The sequence below is a fragment of the Myotis brandtii genome, unplaced genomic scaffold, assembly GCF_000412655.1.
Source record: "Myotis brandtii unplaced genomic scaffold, ASM41265v1 scaffold486, whole genome shotgun sequence".
Classification (NCBI taxonomy): domain Eukaryota; kingdom Metazoa; phylum Chordata; class Mammalia; order Chiroptera; family Vespertilionidae; genus Myotis; species Myotis brandtii.
This window is the reverse complement of record NW_005368569.1, coordinates 1,545,907-1,560,771: the sequence shown is the minus strand read 5'-3', so window position 1 is coordinate 1,560,771 and position 14,865 is coordinate 1,545,907. Positions and strand designations below refer to the sequence as shown.

General features: G+C 40.2%; 1 protein-coding gene across 1 annotated transcript in view; it reads right to left on the bottom strand.

Annotated features, from left to right (window-relative positions):
- Window positions 1-14,865, bottom strand: part of NFATC3 (nuclear factor of activated T-cells, cytoplasmic, calcineurin-dependent 3) — a gene marked incomplete at its 5' end in the record, with an annotated part of 30,191 nt that overhangs the window by 11,954 nt on the left and 3,372 nt on the right. The window contains 3 exon segments of the mRNA XM_014547803.1: window positions 139-311; window positions 5,548-5,747; window positions 12,713-12,875. Coding sequence (XP_014403289.1) covers window positions 139-311; window positions 5,548-5,747; window positions 12,713-12,875 — 536 coding nt within the window.

The window sequence follows — 14,865 nt, the reverse complement described above, 5'->3', positions numbered from 1 at the left end:
TTTCATAAGAAGATCACATCAGCTATCCAGACTCTGTGCCTCAGTTTACACTTTTTATCCAAACATCACATTATAAGCAAAACAGAAAATGACCTATTGTAAACAAAATTTTAAAACATCATCACAAAGCTCACTTACAGCACTCAACAGGTATAGAAGCTGTCTGCAGAGAAAGGACTTTTCCATTGGGCTGTGGGATGTGTACACGAAACACAAGTCGTACTCTAGTATTCTTTCTGCCAATATCAGTTTCTCCTTTTCGAAGTTCTATATCTGAATTTCGGAGTTTCAAAATACCTGCACAGTCAATACTAGGGAGAAAAAATAGAAAAATTTTACTTGCTGACTGATAATTAGTGGTTCTAAACAACTCAACTAAATAGCCATTATTAATTTGGCAGGGAATAACTATCACTACCTAAAATAAAAAATGTTTGAAAAAGGTAAAGGGATTAAGCAAAAAACAAAACAAAACACCCTCATAGACACAGACAATAGAATGATGATTATCAGAGGGAAAAGTGGGTTAGAAGAGGTAGAAGAGGGTAAAGGAGAGATAAATGGAAATTTTTAAAAAATGTTTTTGTATGACAAAATGTAATAGTAAGTGTAATAGAGTGTCTGTAAATATGGCTGTCAATAATTCCTTCCCATTCCTGTACTTGCATGCCCTCCTCCTAGAGTTCCTATGTCTCCTGTCCTTGAGAGCTGGCCTTACAGAATGTGGCCAAGTGATGCCGAGTAAGTTATAAGCCTAGCACTTAAGAAGCCTCATAACTTCCTCTTGGAGCCCTAAGCCACCATGATGAAGTCCAGATAGCAGGACAGAATGGCCGAGATAATCTTTATTCCAGTCATCTTGGATGTTCCAAACCCAGCTGAGTTACCAGCTGGATTCAGGTGCATGAGTGATCCTAGCCAACACCATATGAATGAACTGGCTGAGTGTAGACAACCCAAAGAATGATGAAAAAAAATAGTTATTACGCCCTGGCTGGTGTGCTTAGTGGTTAGAGCAGCGGTTCTCAACCTGTGGGTTGCAACCCCTTTGGCGGTCGAACAACCCTTTCACAGGGGTCACTTAAGACCATCCTGCATACCAGATATTTACATTACGATTCATAACAGTAGCAACATTACAGCTATGAAGCAGCAATGAAAATAATCTTATGGTTGGGTCACAACACGAGGAACTATATTTGAAGGGCCAGAAGGTTGAGAATGGTTAGAGTGTTGGCCTATGCAGGTTCAATTCCCGCCCCCAGTCAGGGCGCATACGGGAGGCAACCAGTAGATATATCTCCCTCCCCCCACCCACTTCAACTCTCTCTGAAAAGCAATGGAAAAAATATCCTCATGTGAGGATCACAAAAATGGAAGGAAGGAAGGAAGGAAGGAAGGAAGGAGGAAAGTTACTACTTAAAGCCATTAAATTTGGGGGGTGGTTTGTTTTTCAGAACTAGGTAAGTGAAACACAAAGTAAAAAGACTTTTTACTCCTATATATGTAATTATACCAGAAAAGATTCACTTGTCAGACAACAAATCTCATTAACAGCATAGATTTTTATAGTGATACCAGAGGCACGGTGCACAGATTTGTGCACACTGAAAGGAAATTAATTAGAAGAAATATTTTAATATCACTATTCGTCCTTTCTCTGTAATAGAAATGTCAACCAAATTCACAATCGACAATGCCAGATCGAAACACACGTGTGCGAATGGCACCAGCAAGAGCTTTCTATGTATTGCGCATGCGCAAGTCAACTTAGTCTTTTATATATGTAGAATAAACTTGCCTAATTAGACCTGCTTTCTGATGTAGCTGAACTTTTTCCAGCCCAGTGAAGCACCCCAACTTCTCTTTCAGGTAATTGTCAGCAACACAGCAGTAAATATCAACAGGAAGCAGATTATTGTAGATCACGCAAGGAGAACAAAGGGTAAAATATTTAACTGCAGCAGTGTTTGGTTATATTCTGCACAGTGAGAAAACCTGAAGTCATTTTCAAGGTCCACCATTTCTTTCTTCTTTTCAGTTGGGTCAAGTTTCTAAGCTTTCTAAATCTCCATTTTCCGGCTAATGAAAAGAAAATAGGATTCCACCAAGTCTCCTTTCTACCTACTCCAGGATTTCTGTGAGGATCAAATGAGATGAGGCACAGGAAAACCCATCACAGACATTTGGTTAAAGTGTAAAATGTTTCCACCTGGCCTATAAAGCAAGTTGTGCTCCTGGGCTGAAGAAACTCCAAGGAGGCTAGTCGTCACTAGGGAGAGAAAGCTGGGCGTTGCTACATGACGTAATTACCCAGTGTCCACAGCGACAGTTTCTGGGTCTGGCTGGGCTGTGGACTGCATTTTGCGCCATGGGGTCTCGGTAGCGTCAGCTGCGATTTGGTGGGCAGGGGCCTGTGTCCCACTTGGGGGAAGCTGAGTGTTGCCTAGTGGGCGCCAGGGCCATGGTGCTGTTTCTCTGTAAATGGCCAGTGTACGTCACAGCAGCTCCTGTGTTGAGCATCTGCCCCCTGGTGGTCAGTGCGTGTTATAGCAAACGGTTGGACAGTCAGACACTTAGCATATTAGCCTTTTATATATATAGACACTTATTAATAAGACAATCCATCAGGCTAAGATTCTTGCATTTCTAACTATATTACATATTTCTAAAGTTTCTAAATTTTAAGTTTCTGTCATTTCTAAACTATATTACATATTTCTAAAGAATGCATACACAAAATTAGTTTTGGCATTTAAGATCTAACATTCATTACCTTCAAAATTTATCTATTATTTTTTAAAAATATATTTTATTGATTTTTTACAGAGAGGAATGGAGAGGGATAAAGAGCCAGAAACATCAATGAGAGAGAAACATCGATCAGCTGCCTCCTGCACACTCCATACTGGGTATGTGCCCACAACCAAGGTACATGCCCTTGACCGGATTCGAACCTGGGACCCTTGAGTCCGCAGGTCAACACTCTATCCACTGAGCGAAACCGGTTAGGGCCAAAATTTATTACTAAGTATGGTGTGCTTAACACGTAACTATGGTAGGAACTATGTAACAGTACCTACAACATATCTTTGTTACTCACATATTGGAAGAATTTAGCAAACGGATAACTAATGGTCAACATTCTAGTTCACGTTTACTCTCTCTTATGGCATTTACTGTTATTGATCCTCTTACTGTATCTACCAAAAGTTCCAATTCTAATGTGCACTGCCAAAGGCCACAGAGGTTGCTTTGAAGGACAATGTGTATTACAGAACTAGGTTATCAAGATAAGAACCAGTAAAACACAAGAAAGAATCCCAAAAAGGATGAATATTTTCATCTTCAGAAAAAAAAAAAAATTTCTAAAAAAGAAAATACTTTTGAAAATAAATATTTAATTAATATCAAACAACTGCACTTTAGTTCAAAGCAGTATTGATCAAATTGTGTCAAGTAGTGATTATTAATGTTAACATGCCAAAATGAGTCTTTAGGGGGAAACACCAGAGAGTATACATTTTATTAAGTTTTGAAGGAAGGTATTTTAGTAGAAAGCTAAGCTTCTAATAGAAAATGTGGAATAAGAGAATCAGAAAGGACAATCCTAAAACTCTGGCCAAGAAATGCCAGACAAGAGAAAAAAACCAACCAACAAAAAACTACATATATCAGAATGAAAATAACTATAACTACTAAAGTCTGTTTACAACTAAAACTATATTTTAGATCAGAATGTAACTCTGCCACATCCATATTCATCTAGTTTTAAAAACAGGAAGGAGTTATGAGTAGGGTAAGGCAATGAGTACTGACATTCTATATTTAAAGTATCTTACAGGGTGGTGGCTCTATGATTTATCAGTTAGTGAACTGGTTTTAAATAAAGGGTCTTACACATCCAAGAGAGATTAGAATTGAAATGACAAAGCCTGAGGGATAGTAGGCAAAACAAGGGGAATATCTACCAATCTTTTCCCATTTGTTGTTCAGAGAACAGTAGAGATATTTAACACATACTTATAATTCACTTATGCATAAATTATTTTGAACAATGAATGGTCTTATCTATCACTCACAAAATTTTACCTCCCGCTATGTGAAACTATATTACATTCAATTACTATAGCTTATCATAGCAATTAGTTCTTGGGTATAACAAGCTCATTTAGCATTTTAGCTACCTTGTTATCTAAGTACATGGAAAAGGTTTCTTAGGTTTGGTAACTTCCTTGATGCTCTTCACTCAACCCTTTCGTGGACACATACAAAGTTGCTAGAAGCCTTGGTTTCCATAGAATTCTTGTTTCCCGATCTAACAGTCCAGAGTGCATAAAATGGCCAGAGAAGTTTCAGGTATGCATCTGGCAAAATAGGGTGAGGGGGCTAGTTGCTCGTTACTATTAACAATTGTATTTCTGCAACTTTGTCCTTTATAGTGTGATCCAGGCAGGCAGTATATGCCAGCTCTGTTGGAAAAGGGACATGAAATCATGACCACCAGCTCTGTTACATGTGCTAGTAGATAGAAAGAGGAAGAGGCAGATATGTTCAGACCCTAGTTTTCTGATTCCCCCCCGACACACACACACACTATTAATTGTGTGAGGCTTTCCTAATTTTGTGAGAATTTGTGTTTTCTTTAATATATTTATTTATACTCTATTTTAGAAAGAATATGGCATTTTACAACATAAATACAAATAAGATAAAAAAGAAAAGAAACAGCCAGGCCGGTGTGGCTCAGTGGTTGACCATTGACCTATGAACCAGGAGGTCACTCAATTCCTGGTCAGGGCACATGCATGGGTTGCTGGCTCAATCCCCAGTAGGGGGTGTGCAGGGGGCAGCCAATCAATGTTTCTCTCATCATTGATGTTTCTATCTCTCTCTCCATCTCCTTTCCTCTCTCTCTAAAATCAATAAAAACATATTAAAAAAAGAAAAAAAACATACTAAAAATGCAGGGAAGGAAAAACAGGAGCTTGGAAACCCAATGACTTATGAAGCCACTGTGCTAGCCCCTAAAATGCCTATGTGTATATTTCTATTAGGGGAAACAAAACAAAACCTGTTTTAGCCACTGATTTTGGGTTTTCATAACAGGCAGCTATATATAATCCTAAGTAATACACTTGAACAAAACTCTATTGCCTACTCATTTGGAAGCTGGCCACCTAAAGGTAGTCAAAATTTTTCTTAAAAGAAACAATGATCATAATTGTACCACAATTGTTTATTCATTGTTTACCCTATTAGTCTATGACCTACTTGAAAAAAGTCAAAATATTTTTATCTCTACCACCTTGTTTACTGCTTGGCAGGTACTACCATGGGTTCATAAATTTCTACTGAATTGAAGTTTCTTTCTGGAAATATGCTACCAACCTTAGCAAATGTACTATGATTATTTGTATGTTATTCAGTTAATTTAGAACAACAAATATTTCATTTTTGTACTATAAAAAAGAAAAAAGGTATGTTTTTTTCAAAAGTTGTTTGAGGAAAAGAAAAAGCTGTCCATTTGGGGGTGCTTCAAAATACCTGGCTGACATATTGTTTTCAGGAAGAAGTGGAATTTCCAGAACTTTTGTGCTGGCAATTATTATCTCCTGGCTTGCAGTAGCAACTGTCTTCCCAGTGATTCGATGCACCTGGTAAAATGCATGAGGTCGTAAATATCAATCATCTGCTGTTCCAATAAAAATCTGTAGATTTATCGGCTTTTCACTATAGCCCAGCAGCTAATCAGGAAGAAAAAAACAGAAAAAAACACCCAATTTATTATCCATGCATTTTACAAGAAGCTTACACCAGTAAATCTTTATATCTTTATCATATATATATATATGTATATAATTTTGGTATCACATATTATTGATATATGAAATATTTTTTTAAAAGACAACATTTTCAAAAGTAGTAAGTGGGTGTGATCTCCCTCCCAGGAGCAGGCCCACACCTTTCTTCCCTCTCAGGCCAGCCTCTCTTAAACTCTAAGGGTCCCCATGAGACTTACAACCAGGGGAGCAATGAGGAGGTCCGAGGCTGACCCCCTGAACCTGTTTCCAAGGCCCTCTTTTCTTTGACTTTCCAGTGAGCCAAAGCACCTCCACCTAGCTCATTTCTTTCCTATAACATCTGTACTGAGCCAAAGCAGCCCCACCTAGGCTCTCTCCTGTTGCTTCTTCTATCCTAAGCCCTTCCTTGTTTCATTGTCCCCAGCTTTAATAAATGTACTTCTCAAAATAAAAAATAAATTAAATAAAAAAGTAGTAAGTGAACAACCTTCAAAATTTTGGAAGTAGTTTAAGAATTATAAAATTCTGGAATATATTACAAAGGTATCATGGTGTGTTTTTTAAAATTTTGTTTGTTAGTTTATTTTGTCCATTAGATTCCTCAGATGAGTAAAATCATATGGTGTTTGTCTTTCTCTGACGGCTTATTTCACTTAGCATAATGCTCTCCAGGTCCATTCATGCTGTCACAAAAGGTAAGATTTCCTTCTTTGTTTATAGCCGAGTAGTATTCCATTATGTAAATGTACCACAGCTTTTTTATCCACTCGTCTACTGATGGACACTTGGGCTATTTTCAAATCTTGGCTATCTTCCTATATAATAAAAGGCTAATATGCAAATTGACCGAAAGGCAGAATGGCTGGTGAGCGCAGCTGCCATGGCGGGAGTCTCTCCCACCTCTGCGGCAGCACTACGGATGTCTAACGGGGAGTGGGCCTAAGCCATCAGTTGGACATCCCCCGAGGGCTCCTGGACTGCGAGAGGGCACAGGCTGGGCTGAGGGACGCCCCCCCCCGAGTGCACGAATTTCGTGCACTGGGTCTCTGGTAGAAGAAATACTAGGGGGGAAAAAGGTGTAATGCAGTCAGTCTGTCCTACATCCAATTTTTAGGAAAGAAATCCTATATAATAAAAGGCTAATATGCAAATAGACTGAACAGCGGAACAACCAAACAACCAGTGCTATGACATGTGCTAACCACCAGGGGGGCACGCGTGGAACATGGCGGGCGTCGGCCGTGGCGGGATGGTGGAGCCGGTGAGTGGGGGTGCCAGACCAAGGTAGGGCGCCAGTCGCTGTCATCGGGGGGAGCCTCTGATGGTTACTGAAAATTCTTTGCTCCTGTGCACTGCAGTCCCGCCCGGCATTTGCACCTGCTGCCGGCCCTGATCACACCTGCTGTCGGTGCCAGAGCCGCCACTTGCACCCGCAGCCAGTGCCCAGTACCGGCCCCGATAGTTCGGTGCCATCAGCGAGTGCAAGTGGTGGCTGACGGCCCCGAATGCCCCTCAGGAGCAGGGGGAGGTGGAGAAGCCCTGAGGGGCGATCAGGGCTGGCAACCACCACTCGCACCCACTGCCGGTGCTGGCCCCAATTGCTCCATGCTGTCAGCAGGTGCAAGTGGGGCCAGTGCCATCAGCATGTGAGAGCAGCAGCAGCGGGAGTGGGGCTGCCGGCAAAGAAGGGAACGGGGACTGCAGTGAGAGGAGCTGGTTGGGGGCATGGAGGTTGAGCCGAGACCTGCCCCTGTGCCCACCACAGCCTCATCGCCCACAGTTCCTTTCAAGGTGCACGAATTCGTGCACTGGGCCCCTAGTTGTAAATAATGCTGCAATGAACATAGGGATGCATATATTCTTTCGAATTAGTTTTATGGGCTTTGGATATATTCCCAGAAGTGGAATCGATGGGTCATAAGGAAGTTCCATTTTCCAATTTTTGTTGTTGTTGTTAATCCTCACCCGAGGATATTTTTTCCATTGATTTTCAGAGAGTGGAAGGAAGGGAGGGAGAGAGGAGAAACATTGATGGGAGAGACACACAGCAATTGGTTGTCTCCTGTATGTGTCCTGACCTGGGCCAGGATCGAACCTGCAACCTAGGTACATGCTTTTGACCAGGAATTGAACCCGTGACCCCGCAGTGCATGGGGCAATGCTCTAGCCACTGAGCACACCAGACAGGGTGGCATGCTATTTATTTTGTCAGATCACCGTCTTAAGCTTTTGCTGGGCTTTATTGCAGCTTTAGTCTGATTCCTCTGCTTTGAGATGGCAGCTTCATTGTACTTGGTAGAGGTCTTAGAAGCTTCAGAGAGATCTCTCACCACTCCTATTTTTGGCCCCAAGTGCTTCTAGGAGAAAGATTTTTCTCTGTAGCTGTTTAATCCATTAAACCAGAAAGGGAACAACATAAAATATGGCTTGCATAAAGTCTATTTTTCAGTAAGCATAATGGAGGAGGTATCAGCTTTTCAAGGCAGTACTTAGGTGGAGTATCTGGTGCCCAGCCCCAAGCACTGTCAGTACAAGTTGTGGTCAAATCACAGTGTCAGTGATGTTTTCACTACAGCAATACTGCGTAGGTGGGTGGACAGTGTTCCAGGCCATGTAGCTTCCAAGCCTGAGATTTTATGAGCTCCCTAATAACCTTTAAAAAAAATTCTCTTCGCCAAAGAAAAAGAAAATTCTCTTCTGTTTTTGTACTATGGTTTAGAAAATATCCAAATATGTGATAAAAATATAGAGTGCCTAGTACAGTGTCTAGCATGTAGTTAGTGATAAACAATTAGCTATTGATCTGCATTCATGATTCTAAGTATGGAATCAATCAGAGTTTCAAGTGTGAATAACGAGTTTTTTTTTTTATTATGTGGTCCTTCAGATGAATGCTTTACTCCTTCACTGCTGGCCCATCCCTGGCTTTATAGTGGAGTTTGTAACTGAGCAACATCATAATTTATTGATGTATCCTCTGCTACCCAGGAAAGGACATGAAGACTTTTGCCTATTATCAGATAATATAATTTACCCGGGATGGTTTTCAGTCCTGTAACATTTATAGAGAAGCAATTAAAGCCTGGACCATTGCAATAGCCTTATACGTGCTCTCCCTGTTTTTACTTTTGCTCCCCTACAGCCTATTCTCTGTCCAGGAGCCAGAACAAACTTATACTAATCGAAAATTTTCAAGCCCCTGCTCAGAACTATCAGGTGGCTTCTTTCCACACTTAGAACTAAATTCAAATGCCCTATGATGATTTACAAGGCCTATGTGATCTAGGCCCTGGCTAACTTGTTCCCTTACCTTCTACTACTCTATTGCTTCCACACTCTGCTCTGGCCATTGTGGTCTTGCTACATGTACTCCCCAAGCTCATTCCTAACCTCAGGGCCTTCACACTTAATATTTTATTCCTTTGAAATATTCTTCCCTCTCATCTTCATATTACCTTACTCCTTCAGCTCTGTACTCAAAGGTCAGCTCCTCAGAGAAGACAACCCTCTCTAAAATACCACATCTCTATCCCCTTATCCTGTTTACTATTTTTTATAGTAACTGATCACTTAAAAAGTTTATTATACATTTGTTTATTATCTGTCTTCCTCAGTATCATGTAAGTTCCAAAATAGCAAAAACTTTTCTTGGTCACCACTCTACCACTTCCCTCTTTGTACTGAGGATCAATTATGGAAATATCCACAGTGAATGTTATTGCTTCAGCCAATATTATATAGGTGACACATAATAAAGAACAAAGTAGCATGTATTAAACTTTAAGAAGTTAGTGAACCTTGGCTGGTATAGTTCAGTGATTAGAGCATCAGCCCTCACACCTGTGACAAGGGTTCCATTCCGGTCAAGGGCACATACCTGGGTTGCATGTGGGAGTCAACCAATCGATGTGTCTCTCTCACATTGATGTGTGTGTCTCCCCCCTCCCCTCTAAAAATCAATGGAAAAAAATATCCTTGGTAAGGATTAACACACAAAAAAAGTTAGTGAAGACCCTGAAAGGCAGACTTTTTTTTTTAAGAATAGTTTATTGAAAAAAAAAAAAGAATAGTTTATTGAGCCCAACCAGTATTGCTCAGTGGTTGAGCACTGACCCATAAACCAAGAGGTCACCAGTTAAATTCCAGGTCAGGGCACATGTCAAGGGTTTCGGGCTCAATCCCCAGTAGGAAGCATATAGGAGGCAGCCAATCAATGATTCTCTCTCATCATTGATGTGTCTATCTCTCCCTCTCCCTTCCTCTCTGAAATCAATAGCAATATATTTTAAAAAAAAGATGCAGTCATAATATATATATATATATAAAAGGCTAATACGCAAAGTGTCCCCATGGGAGCTCAATCGCTCACTATGATGTATGCTGACCACCAGGGGGTGGCACAGAACAAAGGAAGGCCCCAGCCGCAGCTGGAAGGAAGGCCCCGGCTGGCAGCTGGAAGGCCCAGATCGGCCCTGATCACCGGCCAGGCCTAGGGACCCTACTCGTGCATGAATTTTGTGCACCAGGCCTCTAGTGCAGCGGTTCTCAATCTGTGGGTCGCGACCCTTTGGGGGTCGAACGACCCTTTCACAGGGGTTGCCTAAATACATCCTGCATATCAGATATTTACATTACGATTTATAACAGTAGCAAAATTACAGTATGAAGTAGCAACGAAAATAATTTTATGGTTGGGGGTCACCACAACATGAGGAACTATATTAAAGGGTCGCGGCATTAGGAAGGTTGACCCCCTTCCTAATAAAGAAAAACATGTGTTCAACCTACTATATTTAACTGGAAGTTACAGTTTTCTATGTTTATATGGTCAAGAAATCTATCAATATTTTCTGTTGTAATTTCTTTATATATATTTTGGTGTAAGTTAATAAATATTAAAGTTTTAATTAAATGGAAAATATTCCAGAAAGAAACAATACAAAATAAAGTATAAATAAGTCAATAACTAAAGAAGAAATGGCAACAGTGAGGGGATATGTGTGCATATTCACACAAGTTAACTTAATTCATTTTTCTCTTTTGGTTTGTATGGAGGCAGATGTTTAAGTGACAAAGCAGAAGGAAATTTATCCACAATTCTATAGAGGTGAAAAAGTGAAGGTAGAAAGTAGTGATATACTGTTTTAACTAAATTATTCATTTAACCCTAAAACTTCTGTGGCGTATATGTCATTTTTTCCAATTTACAGATGAAGTAACTGAAGTTAAGAAAGATCAGGGAACTATCCCAAACTGATGGTTAACACATGATTATCCACTCCTTTCTGCTATACCTGCTTTTTCTTGCTCTTTCTTATTTAATCCTAAATTGGACAAATTATTCTATGGAACCAACTGTTTAGTAGAAAAAGAAATACCAATAATTTTACCACTTGCCTCTAAGTACTGTGAAGGGGACAGTATCCATCCTGTCATCTCCAGAGCCTAGTATATAGTACCTACCACATTACAGGCATTCAGTCATTGTTGATTGAATGAATGAATTTTGGAATAAGAGTACAACTAGTTGGAGCAAAATAACTCATGAGGTTAGCCAATAGAACTATTTAAATAAGAATTATAGCCACTAAAGTAGGTGTTCAAAATGAAGTAGTTACATCTAAAATAAAGAACACAAATAAAAAATTTTATTGCTATCTATTAAGTTACCCAAATATCACATAACGTACCAGTAAGTACTATATACCGAAGTATCCTAGTCATATTAGATGACTTACATTAATGCCTGCTTGGTAAAGACATAAGCCACTTGTCCTTTATACTTCGATAGTAAAATGAACCAGTAATAGGGGAAGGTAATCATGCATATAAAATTTCAAAGGGAATACATTTCATAACATATATTTTGGCCAACATCTGCTCCAAGTGTACATACTATTGCATAAGAAAAATGGGGCTTCTCCTTTGCATCTTGGGAATTTTAAAAGAACATGAAATAAGTTAGATTATCATCCCATCCCATTTTCAGAGGAGCATTATGTTACAGGCAGTAAACAAATTCTTGTTAATATTAACACTACTCTTTAAAAACATTCATCTAGTATCAGTATACTTCTCTTCAGGCCACCCTCTGCTTCATAAAAGAAAGTAAGCCAAGTTGTTTGTTATGTTTCTGTATCGTTTCCATAGCAAAGGTCTGTGCCTGCTTAATTTAACTAAATCTGGAGGGTTAAAGCCCAAAGGATACTATAGGACAGACTAGAACAGCTTCAATAAGAGTAGTTCTATTATCAGTTCTACTAAATTACTTAGGGGGAAGGGATTCCAATATATTAGAATCATGACAACACATTATAGGGATACTAAAAATACATAATTAAATTTCCATACTATAAATTGCTTCAAACTGAAAATGCACACATAACAATATCATATAAAATATCATCACTTGCATAGTTCATGGACACAGACAATAGTGCAGTGACGGCCTGGGGTGGGAAAGGAGCCAGGTGGAGGAAGGTAAAGGGGGGGGGAAATGGGGGACATCTGTAATACTCTCAACAACTAAGATAAATAAATAAAAATAGTTAATGAAACTACATAAACAGATATGGAGAAGGAATGGGGAAAATACACAAAAATAACTAGTAGTAGACTCTGGTGATTTTTTTTCATTTGATTTTCTAAATTGCTGTAATAAATAATATTTCTTTAAAAGTAATTCTTCCCTAGAGTTTCCCCAGGTGCAGAGTCGATCCAGGAGGAATATCTTTTAGCCCAGCAAAAATAAAACACACAAAAAAAAACCTCAATGTGGAAGTGCTGCCGTATCAACAAGAACATAAAACCTCAACAGAGGCTTTTTGGTTTTGAATTTTCTCTCTCCAGGCTCAGTAGTACCTAACTGAATAGACTCCATCATTAACAGATGTATGGTATTTGCATACCTTCACAACAGGGTGTCCACCAGTAGATGCTTTTACTGCTCCTCGGCTACCTTCAGTTTCATAATGGGCTCGATGATGAGTTTTAGGTTGCACTTCTATTTTCAGTTCACATTGTCCAAAATGAGTAGGTAAAGGCCAGTCTAGTGGAGGTAATGAAGATGTGCTATAAACAAAACACAGAAAGACACATTTCACCATGCTATTATTGCCAAGCAGTGATTCAAATCACTTATTGTCAGCACCAACACTTCTTCCTGTGGTCTTAAAAACAAACTATTCCAAAGTAAAGCTTCACTTAATAAGTTACACCATCCTATATGGTGGGTGTTAAAGAAATAATGGATTTAATGATCATTTCTTAGCCTGAAAAATAAAATTGATTTTATCATCTTTAGTTTCCTGTATTTTTTTAAAAAAGGACAAATTCGCCGAAACCGGTTTGGCTCAGTGGATAGAGCGTTGGCCTGCGGACTGAAAGGTCCCAGGTTCGATTCCGGTCAAGGGCATGTACCTTGGTTGTGGGCACATCCCCAGTAGGAGATGTGCAGGAGGCAGCTGATCGATGTTTCTCTCCCATCAATGTTTCTAACTCTCTATCTCTCTCCCTTCCTCTCTGTAAAAAATCAATAAAATATATTTAAAAAAAAAGGACAAATTCTAACATTTGTAAAACTGTAACTGTTTCTCAACTGTGTGTGCATAAGTACAAAAACAATCAAAATAATAATAATTTGATTTCTTAAAGAAAGATGCACATCTCTGTATATGTATCAGTATCTCTCCAAGGATCCAGAGGCCCCTGTGTCTCAGGATATATGTCCTCCTCCCTGGTGTCAGGCTATAAAAGTCAGTCTACTGTACATGTGGCTCCCCCCATTTCCTTCCTATTGCTCTTTACCCTGTCTCTCTAAAATATTGATTATAGTTAGCAATGTACTGCAGTTTGAGGTAAAATTTTAATTTTAGTACATACCTGGCTTTAAAAATATAAGGCCTATCACTGCAGCATCTCAAATGATCAGTAAGATAATTGCAACAGCTTAAAGGGCTACCGATTCATTTAGATATACTAACACTGAAAATACAGAATCAGAAAAGAAACAACTTATATAGCTATAGGTCAAATATTAATGAACTCAAAGCTAGAATGATTTGTATTAAAGTAATATCTTCTCGCCTGGCTGGCGTGACCTATGAACCAGGAGGTCATGGTTCAATTCCCAGTCAGGGCACATGTCTGAGCTGCAGGCTCGATTCCCAGTTTGGGGTTGCAAGAGGCAGCCAATCAATGATTCTCTCTCATCATTGATGTTTCTATCTCTCTCCCCTTCTCCCATCCTCTCTTATATATTTTTTAAAAGTAGTATCTTCTCAATGATTGGTATGGGACTTTTAAGGTCTCTTCTACCTTCTAAAATGCTATTAATCTCACTGTAAATTTCTAAATTATTTCATTGATTCTTGGCTGTCCTCAGTCTAGCTTTACGGGGTACTGTGTAACTCAACAGTATTAATTTTTATTACTCTCAGCTAGTTTCTGCAGTTGTTCTGCAGACTTAAACCCTTAATAAGATTAAGATTATTTTCAGAAGCAGAGTGATGAGCTCAAAGGTATCTTCAGAACTATAATTTTATATTATACTAGAGGCCCAGTGCACAAAAATTTGTGCACTCGGGGGGCAGGAGAGGGGGTCCCCCAGCCCGGCCTGTGCCCTCTCGCAGTCTGGGACCCCTCGGGAGATAACGACCTGCTGGCTTAGGCCTGCTCCTGGGTGGCAGAGGGCAGGCCCAATCCCTAAGTGCAGCCCCTGGTCAGGCTCAGAGCAGGGCCGATTGGGGAGTTGGAGCGCCGCCCCATCATGCACAGAGCAGGGCGGATCGGGAGGTTGCAATGCCACCCTCAGTCACGCTCAGGGTAGGGCCGATTGGGGGGTTGGGGCACCGCCCCCGTCACACTCAAGGCAGGGTCGATGGGGAGGTTGCGGCGCCACCCCCTGTCACGCACAGAGCAGGGCCAATCAGGGGGTTGGGGCGCTGCCCCCTGTCACGCACAGAGCAGGGCCAATCAGGGGGTTGGGGCACTGCACCCTGTCACACTCAGGGCAGGGCCAATGGGGAGGTTATGGCTCTACCCTGTCACACACAGAGCAGGG